Source organism: Clupea harengus, chromosome 15 (assembly GCF_900700415.2).
Source record: "Clupea harengus chromosome 15, Ch_v2.0.2, whole genome shotgun sequence".
Lineage (NCBI taxonomy): Eukaryota > Metazoa > Chordata > Actinopteri > Clupeiformes > Clupeidae > Clupea > Clupea harengus.
Window position 1 is genome coordinate 23,090,498 of NC_045166.1, and position 20,589 is coordinate 23,111,086.

Below are 20,589 nucleotides of genomic sequence, written 5' to 3' on the forward strand. Positions count from 1 at the left end.
AGTGGTCAAGGTGTTAGTCTGAAGAAAGCACACCGCAAACATGAACTGCTTTGCTAGTGCTCTAGGATAGTGTGACAATGTGTGTTGTCTTGTGATAACACTGATGTAGTTTGTAGAGAAATGAGGTAGAAATAAATAAAATATACCTTTTGTTTCCTTCACTTCTTCATCGTCTTCCTCAAACCATTCTCTAGCTTTTGGAATGATTTCATGGTGAAGACATTAGACAAGGTTTAGTTTCTCTAAGATTATACTAGCTATGAGGTCACTTTAACCATACAGAGTTGGTCTGAATTTTACACATTTCCAGCCTAGTTCCAGTGTACTGTAATTAGTCAGCCAAGATATGTTTAGTGTCTGAATGTTTTTTCTGTTTTTCTGTCATTGTTCAAACTGAAGAAGCAGAATTTGGAAACCCACAACTTGGAAACTGTTGTCACATTCAGTGACAGATTCTCCTGAATGAAGAGTGCATTACAAATAAAATGAATTATTATTATTATTATTATTGTTATTATTATTATTATTATTATTATTAATAATATTATTACATGATGGAACAAAGGCCAAATATTAATAATATTACAGTTTTTTATCAAATGTCTCATCTATACTGATTGTACTAATTAGCTTCTAACCAACTTACAGTATTCAGGCAAAATGCAGGTGAAAAGACCTGAAAACCCATTCTGCACTTTTAATTGGTGAAGGGCCGGGTTTTAAATGCAGCCCAATCACATTATGAATTTCTATGGCAAAAATGGCCATTTTCCTGCAATTTATCCTGCAGGACTAAAACTGTCACTCTGGATTCCCCTGTGATGAGTGACAATGAGCCCGCACACAAGAGACTGCAATCAGCTTGATCACAGGCTGTTGTACAGCTATGGTATTTTCTCATTAGTCTCCCACAGTCTCGGGGCTTAGATGTAGGGGTGATGAGATTGGTAGGTCAGTGGGGTTTTTTATGAGTAGAGCATTCAGTGGCATTAAAGGGGGAGGGTTTTCAATTATAGCACCTATTCACACAATTCAGGAGGGAATGGGCAGAGGTTTTTTTAGTTTGTTTTTTTAGAAGATATGCTGTGCTACATCGCACCACAGTGGCCATAGTTTACTCAAACCATAAGCATGTTATACCTTTATACCTTTTAGTCACCATGACAGTTGGTGTGCGTATGTCATATTACCATTATCAGAAATGATCATGACAATCCTCAGAATTGTATGTCACAAAACATTTTGTGTTATGTAGTTGTTATGTGTGTCACATGTTACCACAACAGCTGCAGTTGACATTCTTATGCTTGAATTGAATTAACTATATTGAACTGAATATATGTTACTTCATGACAAATTCCTTGTGGTTGCTGCAGTATATCGCATATTCCAAAGGCAGTTTTCTGCTGATATTCCACATACACTTTTTCATGTTCTTGCCATCTCTTAGGACAGCAGATGTCTCTATTCAGTGAAATTGTATTGCACATCAAATGCATGGACTCGCCTACTCGCCTCAGTTGGGCGTGCAGGTGCTTTTGAGAAGGGGGGGGGGGGGGTAAAGGGGGGCGGATGCCTCTCAACTTCTCTACTTTGATCTCCTCCTCTGAACAGCAGCTGAACGCGCTGACCACTTTGTGCCCCATCCGTCATGTTTTATGAATCAGAGTTGGAGAGAGTTCAAGCTCATGACTCAGACGGGCTCTAAGAAGACAGACACAGAGCAACTGATCTGATCAGGGCGCTGAGGTTCATCTACTGTAGCAGCTGAGAGACACCCCGGTGGTGGGGAGTAGTTCTGTGGTGAGAAGACTTTTGCTGTGAGTCCGTGTTGAAGGGGTCTAGGTCAGGCAAGATGGCGGGCCCTAATTTGAAGGCGCAACGAGCACTGCGAACGGGCTTCGCGCAACGGCAACAACACAGTGAGAATAGGGGATACCTATTGTAGTGGCACTCCGTCTGTTCTGAGTCTTCTGTACCACAATTTTGAGTTCAGTCTTAGAAACTATTAATTGACACGCGAGTGAGACAAGTAAATCTTCCATAAAAAATGTTTACTAGAAAACTTAGAGTTACAAGTTCACACGGTCAAAAAACGATGTCGCTTCCAACATCTCTGAGCTCAAATCTAAACTAAAAGTCCAACACGCAGGTATTATACTGACGTAACGTCATCTGATTGGAAGCTTACATTCTGACAAGTTATTCAGCTTTTAAATACAATACTAAATTATATAGTTTAACCTAAACATTCTTTCAAATCATAATGAAATTATTTATCTTCAGTTACCTTTTTAAATCTTTTTAAACTAAATTATTACAACAGATGAAATCATGAATTTGGCTCTTACACCTATGTTTGCTAATCTCACTGACACAGGGCAGAGCGCATTGAAGCATGAAAGGGTTGAGTAAATAGCAGATGTGGCAGTCAAGGCAATCTTTGTAAGCCAATCACAATGATTCAACCATACCTTATTAACGTTCACACAGAGCTCATTCATTGCTCTACAATGGAACAAACAACTAATTTCCGGTCGCGAATGAGCAGTTTTCACCAGAGGAGACAGAGGTTCTTGTGCGGGACATCCATGCCTGATATTAAATCGTTTTTGGGTCTGTCAGCAGACCCTCTCATTTCATAGAGGTAAAGACAGCCTGGGACCAAATCACTGAATGCATCAGTGCAAGTAGCTTTGGTATTACAGTGTAAAAGGCGGTTCAATTATCTCACGCGGAGAGAGAAGCAAAAGCAACTCCTCTGTCTCGCAGGGATGTTGCAGCCCCCTCACCGTCCTCCACAACGGCTTCCGTCTGGTGTACGCACAAGAAAGAATTAATTTCAATAAAATCCTGTCTCTGTATTAAATTTGTGGTTTGTGTTTTATACGCTAACCAAGGAAACCACTGATCTGCTAACTGGTCCCTCCTGTCTGTCTAGTTGTCACCTGCCGGCACCTGCAGTTTAGACTCCCTTTCCATTGATCCAGCTAATGTGTCCTCTGCCCTTTGACCTTTGACCATTTGTGTTTGGCCTCTCTATGCAGTGCTCCTGCTAATGTTCCCTCTGAAATGTTTTGCCATCCATGATCCATGCCATGAAGAAGGCACTGATTTTCTGAAGGCAGGATTGTAATGTGCCACCTGGCCTGCATGTCCAAGCGTCTGAAACGCATTTTAGACAGGCCAAATGACCACTCGGCCACAGACATGGCACAGGACTGGTTGGCACAATGCGTGGTGATAAACCAGGTGCATAATGGATAGCCATTGTCTCCTAACAGCCACTCACCAGAGGCACAATGCCCTGGAAGGCTGCAGGAACACCCGAATTCACCAAAACGAAAAGGTCGTGTGTAGAGCCAGGATAGTTAGCGAACACATGAGCAACCATACAATTTGCGCCACAGATCACTTGAACGTTGATGGAATGAAACTGTTTACATGGATCAGGGTCACACGCCACAGAATGTGTTTGCAGCTAAGACCCCTGGGAACCCACGTACTCTTCGTTACATGCTGGGTATCACGCGATGTAAAAACAATAAACTGTGGTGCTCTGCAAACAAGAGCTGAGCTTAAGCTCACTGAGCTTAAAGTCATCTGGAAACCAGGGGATGCTGGAAGGATCCAGTGGCCTAAAAGGCACTTTCTAAGCAACAGGAATGAGATTTGCACGACTGTCGAGACCAGTTAGACCAGCAGATGTAATTAACAGCCTCTGGGGGTAGGTGGAGATGAGGTGAGGTCCATGAACGAGCAGCGCAACTGGGCCACTCTGTCCCTATACCTACTTCTCAGGCGCTTTGCTAAAATGTAGCAATGCTTAGTAGGAATATTCAACTGCGCTTCAGTTAATGGGGACTTTATTGTTGATCAGTTATATATATATATATGATACACAACTACATTTACAGTCAAATATATGCAGTTGTAGCGCTTTGCAGCATATGACGGAGGTCGATTTTAAATGAAAGTTGGTCATCGGTGCTTTTTAAACGATTCACGGAAATGGTGTTACTTTAAAGGAACTCATTTATACAAAACAAGTCTTTGCACGGACACACCCAATAGCTTTAGTTCATGTTTGGTGGACTGTACGCGTTGCCAGCTGCTTTGCCTGTCAATTAAATTAGGGCAAATGAGGGGAAATTTGGGTTCAAAAATAAATATCTAGTGTCACACAAAGCGGGTCATGCACAGCAGGGACATTGTGTTAAGTTGCTAGTCTATCAGCATTGCATTGAGGCATTTGCTTTATAAAATTGTTCAAAAAAAAAATGTATCTCTGGGTAGGATTCTACATTAGGAAAAAATAGGTTTTGTATCCAAAGAGAATCAGTTTTGAGTTTTATTACGACTGATTGTTTGAAAATAAGGTTTTACCTTAGGATACCTGTAAAATAAAATGGGTATTGTTGCCTAAATTAGTCATTTTTAAGAGTCAGTTCAATGCTTAGTTCTTGGTTAGTAGGAACAGAGCCATCACTTGTAAGTCAGCAGAGTGAAGGCCATCACCATGCTAAAACCATGCCAATATATTCTGTTTATTTGCTTACAGGTAAAAAACAGGAATATGTCCCTTTAGTCGGGTGGAACCCCTCCAGTTTTGCACTGAATTTACCAAGGATGAGAGTTCAACATTTGCCGAAAACTCATGGAGGGGCACTTCACTCAGACAGTTGGGATCCTTCACTCTTAGAACAGAGGTGCTATTAGAATTTGTAGGCTAGGGAGCACCTGGTTCTACTCAGAATTCTTACGGCAGACCATGAACCGTTGAGGGTTCCTTTGCTACTGAAAGTACCTTTGGCCAATTAACACCTTGAAGAATTCTGAGTAGAACGTCAAGGGTTCGGTTGATCCCCTGCTGTTTCTAAGTGTGACAGTGCACTGTACTCTGACACACAAGCTAGAGCTGCATTCTGATTTTTTTTTGGTTTTATAAAAGAATCAAAGTGCACTATGAGTTGGTTTGTGCCCCAGTGATTTCAAAGGGTTCATGACAGCTTGCACCTAAAGAAATGGAGAGTGCTGGCTTCTATGACTGTAACTTCCAAGTGGGAAGAGACAACAGAAAACAAGCTGAGAAAGATTGGAGGACAAACCTTTTTTTTTCACAGCATGAGACGTGACACCTAAATTGTAGGAGAGAGACAGAGAAAGAGAGAAGGAGAGAAAGATAGAATGAGTAAGGAAGGAGTCCACAAAGTAGATCACATAAAACATTGATGGCAGAATTAATTATACATGTACAACCGAGAAAGAGAGCGAGAGTGAGAGAAAGAGAGAGAGACAGAAAAAAAGTGAGAGGGAAAGACAGAAAAACCGAGAGAAAGAAAACAGCCCCTCTCCTTCTAAAGCCTTTTTCTCTAGTAAACAACTCAAGTTCACAGGGCATGCTTTGTTTTCCCACATTGAACGCAACAGTAAAGCAAAATACGCTCTTAATTAAGGAGTCTACCTCTGCATAAATGCCACATCTTCACAACATTTTACACTTTTCTAAGCAACCGGTGTGAGTAGAAATAGCTACAAATCTGCTGTGAAACATTCTTTTGTCAGTTGACACACCAGGTTTATATATGCTCACAGGAATTAGGAACAGGAATTCATCAAATTTCTTGTCAACAGAATGGTTTGATTTAGTGAGCCAATATTTCATCCAGTGAAAAGCTGGAATTTAGATTGGTGTGTGCTTAAATTGAAAATAGAGTTGGAATGAGTGTGAGTGTTTAATTTTTTGGGAGGGTTGGGGGGGCGGGGGGGGGGGGGGGGGGCGGGCTTGGAGATGAGTCAGTGGAAGCATAGCGTGACTGAATTAGCCTTGAGCATAGCGTCCAAACACTGTTTCAACAAATGTATTTCTGCATGGATCTATGCGAGGATGGGGATGTACTAGATATTGTGTGCATATCAGGGTATCAGCGAGTACATATGCAGGCTTTTGTGTTATTGTGTGGACGTTCAGCAATATAGGATCATGTGTATAAGCATGTGTGAATGCAGTAAATGTGCAGTGCCCAATTGCCAGTTGATCTATGTGTGATGTGTGTGTGTGTGTGTGTGTGTGTGTGTGTGTGTGTGTGTGTGTGTGTGTGTGTTTGTGTGTGTGTGTGTGTGTATGTGTGTGTGTGTTTGTGTGTGTGTGTGTGTGTGTGTGTGTGTGTGTGTGTGTGTGTGTGTGTGTGTGTGTGTGTGTGTGTGTGTGTGTGTGTGTGTGTGTGTGATTATCAGTGGGTAATTTATATCTGTATGAGAGTGTATGCACATTGTGTACTTCTGCATGTGTGTTGCAACACATGATTTATGAGGAGTGTGTGTGCGTGTGCGTGTGCGTGTGCGTGTGCGTGAGTAGAGCATGTGGATGCCTGTCTAGTGTGACGTAAAACCAATGTGTGTGGGTCTCCACAGGTGCCGTGAAGAGGACAGGGGTGTGGACAGTGTATGCAGATACTCATATTTATTTACATGCCTAACACCTCACTGTAGTGCCCTCGTGTAAATTAGGAGTGAGATTTAGACTGATATATTCACTTGAAACCATGAAACTATGATTATGGGCAGCCTTGGCCTTGGCACTAGTGGCCTGGGAGCATTTTAGATACATTTCCCTGAGTAAAACATCCATTCATTCCATTTCTCGCCCTCTGCTGTACAGCTCTGTCAGTGTGACTGTCTTTCCGTCTCCATCACGTATGTTTGTTTTATTTTCTCTCCTCTTCAGCTCTCCACATGATCTGTCTCTATCACAGTCCGATCTGCCTTCCAGTGTCTCCATCTATTTGTCTGTGCTGTTGTTTACTGTCGGCCTCGGCACGGCTTTCTTCTCTCAAATGTTCATCCAAGAACATTAATTGGTACTTGAATTGGTATTTGGTTGGAAATTCTCTTTATTTGGAAAAACCCCTCGAGATATACCATCTAATTTTCGAGGGGGTCCACAACACGACGGAAACATAACGATCCTCATATCTCATAAAGAAGAACAAAGCCACGTATAACTGGGCATATCTACGTATGTGTACGAGTTTGTTTAAGTCAGAGACGTGACCTTGTTTCACTGTATGCTTTAACCCAGAGCTGAAAATGTCAAGGTCATCGTGCCATCATCGTAAGCAAGGGGGGTTGCTTAAACTCATTAGCTAGGTATTGCGGATAATTAGGTCTGCCTTTAGGATATGTGCTTGATGCTGATCGCAGTAATGCTTCCTGGCAGTTAAAGGCATGGGTACTTGAAATGGTCTACTCTGAGTCTACATCGGTTCCAACCATTCTAAATTATACTGTGCCATATATCAATGAGACATTTTGGCATTATCTGCAAGTGAGCACATGAACACTGTAAATTATGTTTTGACTTGCCTTAATGCTGCTCAATGAATTAGTATCATGTCTGTGTGCCATGCGAGACATGGACTGAATTTAATCAATATGTATTATTGCCGTTTGGCTTGAGATACATAGCGACTGTCCAGGATGAAGTTAATTCATGTATAGATGATGTGTAATGTTGTTTATCTGATTTTCATATCATTTATTTTAATTGATTGCATGCCACCGATGGCCTTGATGCAGCCTCCTCTCTCTCTCTCTCTCTCTCTCTCTCTCTCTCTCTCTCACACACACACACACACACACAGATTTTTGCTTTCCCCCTCCCTCTCTCTCTCTCTTTCTCGCTCACCCACACACACACACAGATTTTCTCTTTCCCCCTCCCTCTCTGTCTCTCTCTCTCTCTCCATCTTGAGCGGCACACTCTACTCAAGTTTCACACCCGTGACACAAATGTATAACGAGGCCCCTCTCATCTCCGTTCGGCTGCTGCTACTCTGACCTTACATCTAGGAGTGTTCCTCCTTTAAGCTGTAATGGTCTTAATAGCCTCTATAGTCATTTGGAAAAGATGGGGTCCAGCTCCACTACAACTATACATATTTAACCACCTTGGGGGAGTTTTTAAGTAGATGACAATTATAAACGAGAGAGGGAGTGCTGACGATTCTCCTGGCTCTTATTCGCTTTAGCGAGTCATCTGTCTGAAGAGACATTTTTAAAACAGTAAATAAGGCTTTGCACTACTTTACCCTGTGACAGATTCTCGGAAACCCTTCTCAGAAAGTCCTGGCCTCTTTAATGACCTCATACTGTACATGCTGCTATAATGACCCAATTTGGGGATATTATATATAATCCTCTTTTTTAAGCTTCTGTCTGGTTTCTGTCTCGTCTGTGTATTCGTGCAGGTGTTGCTTTTCCTTTCTTGCTTTCTGTGCATTCCTGCAGGTGTTGTCCTACGTTCGTTATCCATCCTTCTGTGCAATGTGTTGGTTTGTAACTTTCGTAACCTACATACCAAATTACCCCTCTGCCTATCTGAGATTCCTTTTTTTAGCTTAATCCTTTCACGTGTGTGTTTTCTGTTAACAAGTGTGTCCTCACGGAGCTATTGCAGTGCAATCGTTCATAGTGGTGCACATCACACTCAACATATGCAGAAGAATAACACTGAGGGACTGATAAGAGAGATGTAGCAGTGATTTTGTTCTGGCTTGTTCTTTTATTGACATCCATTCATCATACAGTCGTCACAAACACTTGTCAAAAGTGTTAGGCATCATGCGTGCAGGTACAGAGCCTCGTTGCCATCCCATCTCAAAGGTCTTCATTGATCACAGCTGCGGAGACAGTACCCCACTGGCTTTTAGTATGTGATTCACCGTAAACAGTCAACCTGATCACCCTACTCAGAAACACTCAGCGAGAGACTGTGACTCTGACTTATTCGTCAGTGGAGACTGAATGCGTGGCTGGAATGTAAACCCAAATTCCCGCACAGGAAGGAAGGAACAACTGAAGTTGTCATCTCGGTCTCTCGCATGGTTTGACTATAAACTGTGTTTGGGAACTTCGATTTAAAATACAAGTTAGTCCCTGAAGTCACCTTAGTGCTGTGCAAAAACTGGCCCTAAATGCACATATTTAATCATCAGGCATCTGTTCACATTTTGAAGGAAATACATCATTCTGTGGGCTTCTCCCTTGAAAAACTCTATTTTTCCTGAAACAGAACAGATGTAGCTATAGATCTGACGTAATTCCAAATGTCACGCTGTGCTTTGACTGTTCATCTCTCTCTCTCGAGAGAGAGAGTACTGAGGGATTTGAACATAATGTTTAATTTGACACGTTTGTCCCCTTGGGTTGTGGAAAGCAAGAGAACAGAGTGTGAATGTCGATTAGTGCAGGTGACTCAAACCTTGTGAGTGCAGGGGTGAACTGGTGATGTTTCGGCACTTGAAATGTGTCACAACCGAGCCTAACGTGAATCGTTATTAAGAACACAATTAAACACTCTAGCTGACGAGTATATATACCTTCATCCTCCTCCTCTGGTGCAAAGAGGCTTGACACAACACCCAGAAACGTGTTCATCCAGTCGCTGGACTCCTCCATTGCGTCGGTCACTGCTTTCATCGGGTCGGCAGCCGTGATATCGGGAATGCCCCCTAGGTTCGCTGTGGGGAAAGGCATATTCAAGCACCTTGCATGCAATCAATAGCCTTCATTTGCACAACTCCAGTGGCCAGTGAATGTGCCAGATTGTTTTAGTTTTTGTTTTTTCCCCCAAAGGTTGACCTCTCAGTCAGGAACAACTGGGAGCCTGGAAATCTCAGAGCAGGGGTTTATCCTCGAGCCAATCAAGGTTTAAAATAAGCTCAATTCAAAATAGCACAAACACTCTGGCTCTCCAGAATTGGAGCTGTGCACTCGGGGTCAAACAGAACCTGAGCTGTCAACTCTTATGCACAAATGGCCACTGTGGCTACAGACTTTCATTTTGTCCCAGTCATAGGGTCAGTCATTTGTTGAGCTGTTTCATTCCACCCAATCAGAGGGTCAGTCATTTTGATGAGCTGTTTTGGCACCATGTTGGATCTGTTGAATCAGCTAGCAGGGCTGTAGTTCAACAGAGCTGAAAGTCTGGAGTCACAGTGGCAGGTTCATGGATAAGGTTGGATTCCTTCAACTCTAAACTGTCAACCATACGTAACTGGGGCACTCTACCTACAAGACACCAACTTGTCACATATCCGTGCTACTGAACAGATGGGAGCAAATCACATACAAAACTACATTTCCACAGGTAATCCCAACTCATAACTCACTTAAAACCAGTCACATAACCAGAGATCACATATTGATACAGTGTTCATACCAAACCATACAAAACTCAAATATTCGCAAACATAGTAAATGCATGAAAAAACAAACATGATGGAAGAACACAAACAGAACTAGACAACAATCACAATCAAATGTGGACATCAAGACATGGAGATGAATGCCGAACATGGAGTGTGTGGGATGACTATGGGGAGTGTTTCTCTGAAAAAGGTTATGGATTATGGACATGTGTATGAAATCTTTTATTCATGTGAGTATGTGTGTGCCTGGTGTGTGTGTGTGTGTGTGTGTGTGTGTGTGTGTGTGTGTGTGTGTGTGTGTGTGTGTGTCTGTCAGGGTTTTTGTCATTGCTTTCTTCAGTCATTCATTCAGTCAGTGGTTGTGGTGTTCTCATGATCCACACTCTTGCCTCTTCAGACCTCTCCACTCCCACCTGCTACATCACCTGACCCCCCCCCCCCCCCCCCTCTGCTCACCTGTTTCCACTCCTGCTCCTCTGTATATAAACTCCCACCCTCCCACTACTGAAGTGCCTGATTACCTTTGTACCATGTGCCTTAGCTTTCCAGTGCTGTGTTCCTTGTCTGCTATGGTTTGACCCTGAGAGTGTTTCTGAACCTTGCTCCCTGTGCTTTGTCTGCCTTGCCTTTGTCACTGTGAACCTGCATTCTGTGCCTAAAGCTCGCGTTTGCTTTTACTCCTGCCTCTTGTGCCGTGCTCTTGGGTCCACTGATCTGAGGTCTGACAGCGTGTGCATTTGTGTTTGTGTGTGCGTCGCTTTATTTATTTGGTCACTGGTCGGTAAAGTGAATGTGTGATATTGCGTGTCCTCTCTCTGTGGTCAGATGGGGTCGAGTGGTGATGTCTGATGGGAGTTTTGGACACCCGTGGGTCTGTCTCTCTGCCTGCAGTGGCTCGCAGGACAATGGTGCAACCACACTCCTCCGACTTTGTTTATCCACGGTCGAGAGACGACGCTGAGGCGGTTGAGTCAGGCCGTGCAGCAGGCGACAGACGACACAAACACACCCATTACACAGCTACCCCATCACTGCCCTCGTTAGTGGAAATCACCACAGGATGCAAATGAAGACAGAATTATAGCCTAGATCGTGACCAAGCATGGCAGGTGTTATTAGACAAGACTGAGATGTGCATGTGTGTGTGTGTGTGTGTGTGTGTGTGTGTGTGGGTGTGTGTGTGCGGTGATGTGTGCGGTGATGTGTGTATATTAGTCATATAGACAGCTTATGCAATATAGATAGCTTATGTAAAATACAAAAAATACTGGTATGACAAGTTACAACAATTAATTAAAATTAAATTAATTAAAAGGTCCCTTTGAATTCAACATGTTAATACAATTTGTATTACATATTATATTCTGGATGTAAACGTGTAATTAATGCTTTAGTAAACCAACAGTCAACAGTTTGGATGTGTCATCTCATGCAGTTATTCAGGCATTTTCTGGTGCTAGCAACTAGCAATCATTCCTCCTCCCCATGTTAGTGAATGAGAGGCAACTCCAAACTCTCTAGGTGGCCCCAGAGGGGGACCTGCTAAAGCTACACCACTGCACGGGGTGGGGGTGGGGGTGGTAAATGCACACGGGGTGGGGGGTAAATGCACTGGATGGGGGTGAGGGGTGGGGGTGGGGGGGGGGGGGAGACGGGTGAGATGCCTTGCCTCTGCTGGCTGCCTTATGTGCCTTTCTGACAGCGGGTGCGCGTGGTCCTGTTAGGACGAGAGATACGTGAGAGGGGCAAAGAGGAGATAGGCAATAAGGGTGCAGGCTCAAACTCACACACACACACACAAACACACACACACACACACACACACACACACACACACACACACATGAACACACACACACACACACACAGACACACACACACACACACACACATGAACACACACACACACACACACACACACACACACACATGCACGGCACACACACACACACACACACACACACACACACACACACACACACACACAGACACACACTGGCTGTCATTGTGGCTGGTCACGCCACTTACATGCAGTGGCTTAGATGGATTCAGGGGGAAAAGGTTCTTTGTTTGCCCGTGTTGTACAGAATTGAGTGGGTCTAGAGAAAAGTGGTTCCTAATGGAAGGTTTGTAGTTCTCTATCTGGTGACTTGGGTGACACGTGAGGAGACAGAGAGTTCATCATGTCATCATGTCATCAAGAGTTCACTTGGGGGAACAAGTTCAAGAACCTCTTCCATTTCGTGTGTGTTGACATGCATTACCACCACACTGCAACACACACCACACAGGTTCACACGAAGGAGCATAACAGAAGGACTAACAAATGTCTTGGTTGTGCAAACATCTAGTCAAACTGAATAGAACAAGTATAATGAGAGACAAAAGATGAAATGCAAAATGTAGAAATGTAGTTGAATTGCACTGAGATCATCGTTGAGGTTTCCTACCAGCCTCTCTTCTCTCTCTAGTCTGTAGTATTTGAACTGTGTGCGTCTGAATTGTTCAGTGTGGCAACCTTTCAGAATTCACAGCATTGTCTTGATCTGGGAAATTAGCCTGAAAATAATAATGCTGATGACATACTGATGAATTCAGTGACATTTGTTTGATTGCCTTTGTAACCCATTGCAATGCAAATGCTTTGTTTTCCTCCACTGGTTCTCTCTCTCTCTCCTCTCCTCTCCTTCTCTCTCTCTCTTCCCTCTCCTCCCCTTCTCTCTCTCTCTTTCCTCTCCTCCTCCTCTCTCTCTCTCTCTCTCTCTCTCTTTTGTCAGCCCTTTGACATGGCCATTGTCTGGCTCAAAGACCACAGCAAATGCCCAAAGCAAAGTCAAAAAAGTGTGACGTCCAGAAGATGTCAATAACAACGGCAAATTGTTCCAAATGTTTCATTATTTCATTAATATATGCCATCTGGTGTTTATTCACACTCTCTCGCACACACACACACACACACACACACACACACACACACACACACACACACACACACACACACACACACACACACTCACACCTTCACCTGCACTGTAAAGATTAACATCTTAAGAAAACTAAAATTATCAAAGCAACATGGTGCTACAGATTTTTGAGTGTTCTCAACTTTTGACTTTGAATACCATATCTTGAAATATTTGAATACATTTGAAACAAGCTTTCTTTCCCTCAGAAATATGCTGTCCAAGTGCAACACAGTATTCCCAAGTGATATTTTTACCTCACAATTAAGCCTGGCGCTCCTTGTGCATTTAGTCCTGCTAAGTCAACATGTTTTGTTCTTATTTTGTTACTACCCATTGATTTTTAGGATTCACCAATGTTATTCTTATTCTTATTTTTGCTCTTCTCTTAGGTAAGAGAACATTTTAATGTTGTCGAGGGCACTCTTACAGAGATAAGAAAAAAACCATCTTGTTTTCAGTCCACAAATTGTTTGTCCAATTATCACATTTATATTATTATAGAAATACTAGTCATCCCAATTAAGACTACTAAAAATCCTTGGATGATATTGCAGCTTCTGAATGGTTAACCTACTGCTCTTAGATGTTTTGGGCATCCAGGCCTTACGCAGAGAACACATTCTCCAATTATTGGCCATGTCCCAGAGTATTTGCACACGGCACAACACCTGCCTTTGTATAGTGTTTAGGGGGCTTTGCCTATGCTAATAACAAACAATCAATCACGCGCCTCCAATTTATGATCAAGAGGGATTCATCATTCAGCACATCAGGGTAAGAGCAGATTTGGATGGTTAAGGGCGTTTGGTGCATCTGGTGTTGACTTCTTGTATTTTTTCTCATATGTTAAACAGGGTTTCCTCCTTAAGCCTGTGCATTGATGAGGGGGTTTGGGGTTTTGTTCTTCCATCCGCCATACATGTGCAAAACAGAGTAGGCGATCTGTGAAGATAAGCGCAGCTATCTTGCTCGGATACTGTAAATAGGATCAGTCTCATGCTCTCTCATGCCCCAATCTCTCTGGGGGAGTTGGGCAAATCAGCTCTGCCAGCAATGTAATGACTTCTTGTAATATTAGCAATTACTTCAATGTAAACATGGAGATTTATGACGTGTGAATGTATCATCTCATCATCATACTGAGTACTTGATACACAGGCACAATTATTAAAAAAGACCCCTGGAATAAAAGAAAATAGGTTTGGCCTAGTCAGACCTTTTCAAGCTGGTCTGTTTATTTGAGATACCGCTAGTATAATTAATGTTCTCGTTACCCTATTACCACCTAAATGTGTGTTGTTGAATGGAAACACAGGTTTGTAAGCACTGTTGGCTAACTGTAAGGTTGGCCTGAGTGATGCTGTCTTTGGGCATGACTACAAAACCTGTCCCTCCTTTGCACTATTCTTCACTCACCTTTGCACTATTCTTCACACTCCTTTGCACTATTCTTCACTCACCTTTGCACTATTCTTCACACTCCTTTGCACTATTCTTCACACTCCTTTGCACTATTCTTCACTCACCTTTTATATCAGGACTGAAACAGTACAAAGTAACCATACCAGATCTCCAAAACCCTTCCTCACAAGTATGTTTTTTTTTTTTTTAAACAACAAAGACATGAAATGCAGGAAGTCTCAGAACTTTCCATGGTGATATTTAAATGTTAATAAATGGAGGAAGATACCAGGACAATGAGCAAAATGGCAATAATGATTATAAGAGGCTTACAGCTTCATGAATCAGGACTGTAATGTAATGATTATCATTTGTCCTGATAATGCTGAAAAATTACTATAGCAAGTAATTACAATCACAAGTGAGGTGTGACTCTTAACGCTGCATTTCGTCATGAAAACTGCCTCTCAACGTGTGTATTTCTACAGAATTCTGGATGCAGCCCTTGTAGAAAGCGCTACCCAACCTGATTAGCGAGTAAGCTAATCCAGTCAGGCATTAAGTCATGAGGCAGTCGCACCCGCAGCAGGCAGACATGCACATTCCCAATGATTCAGTTTGACAAATAGCAAACACACACAAACACATGCATACAGAAAACACACTGATTGATGGAAAAACAAAAGACACAGAGGCAGTCCACTGCAGGCAGAGAGTCTTTACCCAGAGGCATACACGGGTCTTCACAGTATAATGTATGGGCTTTTAAATGGGTGAACACAGGATGGCAGGATGATGAGAATGGACAAGGGTAGAAAAGAGGAGGGAGGGAGAATCATTAGAATGAGATAGTGAGAATGTGTCTGCTAGTTGGGGGAGAGTGGGCTGGGTTTCTGAATGTGTGATTGGTGAATTATGGTGTGGTGTGTTTTTTTTTTTCTTCCACTTTTTCACTGTCCATTGTCTGGTCAGTGGAGAGTCAAGAAAAACACCATTTTGCGATGTGATGAGAAAGGTCTGAGTGATGGAGATGCTATACAGTGTGGATCTAGATGGATACGAAGAAGAGGTGGGTGGTAAAAAAAGGTCTCCACTTTTTTGAAATGCTTTCAAAAATGTTCTGTTCTGTGTGACAGGCCTTGGTAATGGACCTTTTTTTGTGAAAGTGTGACATCAATGGGATGATGGGTGAAGAACAGGTTAACATGGTTGACATGACAATACAACATGACTACCACCTAAACAATGACAATTTCATGAAAACAGTCTGTGTTTAACTACATCTTGAAACAAAAATACACATTATGACACAAAAGCCAGTGGAAATGACATCTGACACTACACTATTTATAAACCCATCTATTGCTCCCATCAAAAACTGACCATGAATGTTTTTAATGCAATGCCATCATTTATCCAGACAGTAAACCTTCCAGGAAGTGTCTGAGGGACTGGCAGACCTTTGACAGCCTGCAGTCCCATTGCAGTAAACTCCAGCTGAAAGCATGTAACTGCTGAGAGTGCCCAGTGAAAAAACACACTTCATCTATCTCTGTCAATGACAGCTCTATCAGGCACCAGCCAATCAGCTCTGTCTCAGTCTCAACAAGCCCCTACAGCCCCCTGACCAACACACACTTACACACACTCAGGACAGAGTACAGTCGCATTCCTGATAGACAAGCTGAGCCATATACAAGCACTGGGCTTAATCATATTGTCTCGCTAGCCCTCCTCCAAACCTCAACAGCCGATTTAAGCCACAGTGATAGGTTACGTGATGGCATGGATTAACTACAGTGGTTGTTATTGGTTGGCTCCAGTTCTCATTCTCCGTAGACAACCCCCAAATTAGAAAAGACAAATGACTAGCTTATGTGAAAAAGACAATTCGGCTTCACACACCGACGCAGGGAAACCACTGCACTATTTCCCTTTCCCATGTTTTGTATTGGCTTAAACTAAAACATGAGGAGACACCAAAACTGCCAAAGATGTCCCCCTAAAGAGAGTTGCAGCCCCCAAAGGTGAACTGAAACCAGAGCTTGACCTACCTTTCAGGCCATCGGTGTCCAGGAGGTCGAACATGATGATGGCCACACCAGACCAGGTGATCACCAGAGCCAGCACCAGGACCCAGGCCATGGGGGAGCTGAAGGTGGAGTGAAGGTCATCGCTCATGGTGCGTTTGGACCCCTTGCCGGACGAGCCCATGACGTCACCATTTTTGCTCTCGATCACGGTGGTGGTTGTGGAGGAGTATCGAGCTGAGGGGGTGTACATGAGACAGAAAGCTTGACGTTGGTATTGTTGGTAGTGTAAGACCTAATAGAGATCTTTGCACTAAGAATGGTCAATGCCCCCCTCAGGTGGGGTACTCCATTTCAGCTTTAACGAGCAAAAGTCCCCCCCCCAGTAAGTTGTATCTGTTACTGTATCTGCATTTGCTATGTGACACTGTTAATCAAACCCAACGGCTGTTACACAATTTGCTCTCTCTTTGAAAGTCTGGGTCAAATGAAAGAAGAAAAAACTTGGCAAGAATCTCTCTCTCTCTCCCTCTCTCTCAACTAAACTTTTCCTCTCATCTTTAGATCTCAGATCATCAGACAGCAAAGACAGAGAAAAAAAAACTCACCAAGCCCTGCTGTCAAAAGCCACAGCAGAAAAAAGAAGTTATGTTTCTTTTTCTTTCTTTCGTTTTTTTTTTTTTTTTGGTGAGATATTGATCTGGGCATTCTGTCAGATCCCTTTCTAAATGGATACAAATCCTCGCGACTGTGCAGTTTCATTTGGCGTTCAATGGTTCCTTACATTGGCTACATGTGACCTTTATCTGCAGAGTTCGTTTTACAAGTCTCCCTATCGATCCCTCCCAAAACCGCCTGACTTTGGCCAGAGGAGGTGATTGATTCTTGGCCGGGCAATTGCCATGCAGGTGTAAGGTTTCTTCAGCGTGATGGCAGGGAGGCCGCCATACTCTGTGGAAACAAAAGATAGCTGTGGCTGCTGTATGTGTGTGCATGTGGTTTTATTCTGTGATTGTGTGTTTGTATAGCTTGCATATACAGTGTGTGTTTGTTGTCATGTGTATGGCTTGTGTGTGTGTGGTTGGCGTGTGTGTGTGTGTGGTTTTCATGAGTGTGCGTGTGTGTCTGTATGTTGGCCAATATTGAATATCATCCAACTTTGTGCCTTAGATCTGGGTGAGATTGTGTGCTTTTGTGTGGGTGTATGTATGCTTTTATGTATGCTTTTGTGTGTATATATATAAGTGTGTATGTTTATGTATTTGTGTAAATGTGTGTGTGTCTGTGTCTGTGTGTGTCTGTGTCTGTGTGTGTGTGTGTGTGTGTGTGTGTGTGTGTGTGTGTGTGTGTGTGTGTGTGTGTGTGTGTGTGTGTGTGTGTGGAAATGAGGCTGTCAGCTACCACCACCTGTTAGGACTCCTCAGGCTATGCTCCCTTGTCAGACTGGGGATTATGGGGACTCATTTTAATGCTGACTCAAAGAGCTAAGATCACACACACACACACACACACACCATATGCTGGGTTTCCTCCCCACCTCCTTCAGTCAAGAACAACACTACTTCCCTGTGTGTGTGTGTGTGTGTGTGTGTGTGTGTGTGTGTGTGTGTGTGTGTGAGTGTGTATGTGTGTGTCTATGTCCATGTTTCTTTTTTTTTGTGCGTGTGTTTGCATGTGGGACAGTGCATATCTTCACAGTCAGAGATAAGTGAGTGTAGGAGTGCAAACAAACTAGATGTGTGTGTGTGTGTGTGTGTGTGTGTGTGTGTGTGTGTGTGTGTGTGTGTGTGTGTGTGTGTATTTACACCTACGCATGTGTTAATGCACGTCTATCAGTGCTTGAGCTCCCTTTGACTTCCTGATAAGGCAACTCTGTGCTTTCATGCTGCTTTGTCATTTTCTTAAATAAAGACTAAACTAAGTGCATGTCAGGCATTCTGCAGCTCTGGAGTAGAGGCATGTTTGTTGCTGCTCTTGTGATGGGCGTGGTGGGGGTAGACAAGTGCTGGGACTCATCACTAACAACACAGTGCACTGTCATCATGGCATGCCTCTCTCTGACAGAGCGACAAAGCGCAGACAAAAATAGCAGTCCCTCTTAGCTTAGCTCTTCTTAGATTGCCAGCCTGGGATCAGTATCTCGTTTCTTTTTTAAAAGTTGTTTATCAAAAATTGATGGAAATCAATCTGATCTCAGATCAGTTATCGCACCCCGGAAAAGCGCTATAAATACAGACTTGGTCGACGTCTGTGGTTTTAGCTTTTTAAATTGTAATTGTGAGCTGTATGGATTTGTTTCTTTGGCCAGTTGAAAGCTTTGGTATGTTTTGCCGGAGCAACAGCAACTTTTCTTTTTGTGCATATTGCTACCATACCTACACTACCACTTAAAGACTCAAGAGGATGCAATGGGTTTTTGACACTTTCTCCAAAACACTGGGATCCAACTGGAAACATTCCCCCTGGCTTTGATAGTCATAGTGAGCCATGAGAATGTAGTCGAGCCTTTTAAGACTTTTGTGATGGTAATTGACCGAATGTGGGATGAGGAGTGGTTCTGGCATGCGAATGCACTCCCTCTCTTCACGCCCTCCCTCCTAGCGACATGTCCTGAACCCTATTTACACACTACGCAGATGGAAAAATCAAACTGGAAGTTGAAAAAGTCTAAAATGCGCTCTCTCTCTCTCTCTCTCTCTCTCTCTCTCTCTTTTTTCCTCTCCTTTTCTCTTTCTCTCTCTCTTGATCTCTCTCTTTCGCTCTTTTCCCATCTGGCTGAAATCTAATTCAATTGCGAGCGTTTTCTTGAGATCCTTTAAAAAGCACAGCCAACGTCATAAACATGCCTGCAGGCGCTAGAGACAAGTGGCTGAAAGGGCTACATGATACGCGCTATTTTTAGCTCCCTTCGATCGTGACATTCTCCCACTAAGAGTTCTTCCCAAGTCTAAGAGGCAGAATGTTGTGGTTCCATCAGTACAGTACAATTCAACATTTGCCACATTCTTCTAGAAAAAAAAACAACATCCATTTCTGCAGTAGATAATGGACAGTAGATAATAGATCATAGTAGAAAGGCGAGCAAACTTACAGTTGCTTATTTACAAAATGAGGGTACATTACCTTCAGCCTCCGCCATGATGGGTTTTTGGGACCTCAAGTTTATGAAATAATCCCCTTTTTCTCAGAGAATATGGTCACGCCACAAAAAAAAAAGAATAAATAAAAAAAATGTTGTGGCTTTTCTTTGCCTATTCCCTGTCCAGTCCTGCTTCAAGCTAAAGGTCCAGAGCAAGAAGTGAGCCCCCCACAAGGAAGCGCCGCAGCAAGAGAGAGAGCGAGAGTTCCACACCTGTTGCGTGCCCTTGTCCTAATTTCAGTCCAGTTCAGAAGATTAAAAAAGTACAAAAAAAAGCTAGTCAGCTTAGGGCACGGAGCCTGGAGGCTCCAGGGGTGGTGAACGTTGCTGCTGAGGGGCCGAACGGTCGCGCTTCCAGGTGGGGCGCCTACAATCACGAGCTGGGGTAGGGAGAAAAGCAGTGCTGGGGCCAGACAGGGGCTGGAGGGTGGGTGTTTGGGTGGGTGGTGGAGCAGATTCAGCCAAAATCACCTTCAGTAGGACAGGAACCATGGGATCCAGGCAGGGTGGGGGGGATGGTTGGAGGTAACCTTATCCCTTAACTGGAGCCTGGACTTGTTATTCTTAGAGCTTCTGGTTGCACTCCCAGCCAGCTGCATTCTACCTTGCCTTTTAAGGTAAGGGGTGGGACCTGATATCTGGGGGGGGGGGGTCCTTCTGTCGGCGGGAGTCTGGGTGGGCAGAGAGGGCTGGCATGGATGGCGTCAGAGCATCAGGGGTGAGGGGTCCGTGACAGGACACCAGGGGCCCAATGGTGTATTTACAGTACGTGCTCAAAGCCCAACAGCCCAGTGCCATTCAGGCCTGTCACTAAAGATGGAGGGTAGGTCCTAACTGTGTCT

The 20,589-nt window shown here is 43.4% G+C and overlaps 1 protein-coding gene across 22 annotated transcripts in view; it reads right to left on the minus strand.

The window, feature by feature from the left end:
* The window catches only part of trdn (triadin), a 68,173-nt gene extending 47,861 nt beyond the window's left edge, over positions 1–20,312 (minus strand). For 6 of the 22 annotated variants that reach the window (XM_031582252.2, XM_031582241.2, XM_031582240.2 and 3 more), the window contains exons 1-7: positions 19,732–20,309; positions 16,633–16,845; positions 15,302–15,340; positions 11,881–11,928; positions 9,381–9,521; positions 5,109–5,138; positions 147–194 (exon numbers count right to left, since the gene is read on the minus strand). In XM_031582252.2, the coding sequence (XP_031438112.1) occupies positions 147–194; positions 5,109–5,138; positions 9,381–9,521; positions 11,881–11,928; positions 15,302–15,340; positions 16,633–16,845; positions 19,732–19,747 (535 nt within the window). In that variant the 5' untranslated portion in view covers positions 19,748–20,309. Of the gene's footprint in view, positions 1–146; positions 195–5,108; positions 5,139–9,380; positions 9,522–11,880; positions 11,929–15,301; positions 15,341–16,632; positions 16,846–19,731 lie in introns of all 22 variants that reach the window. The other 16 variants (XM_031582248.2, XM_031582244.2, XM_031582242.2 and 13 more) reach the window with 7 other exon arrangements.
* Between the last annotated feature and the right edge of the window lie 277 nt (positions 20,313–20,589).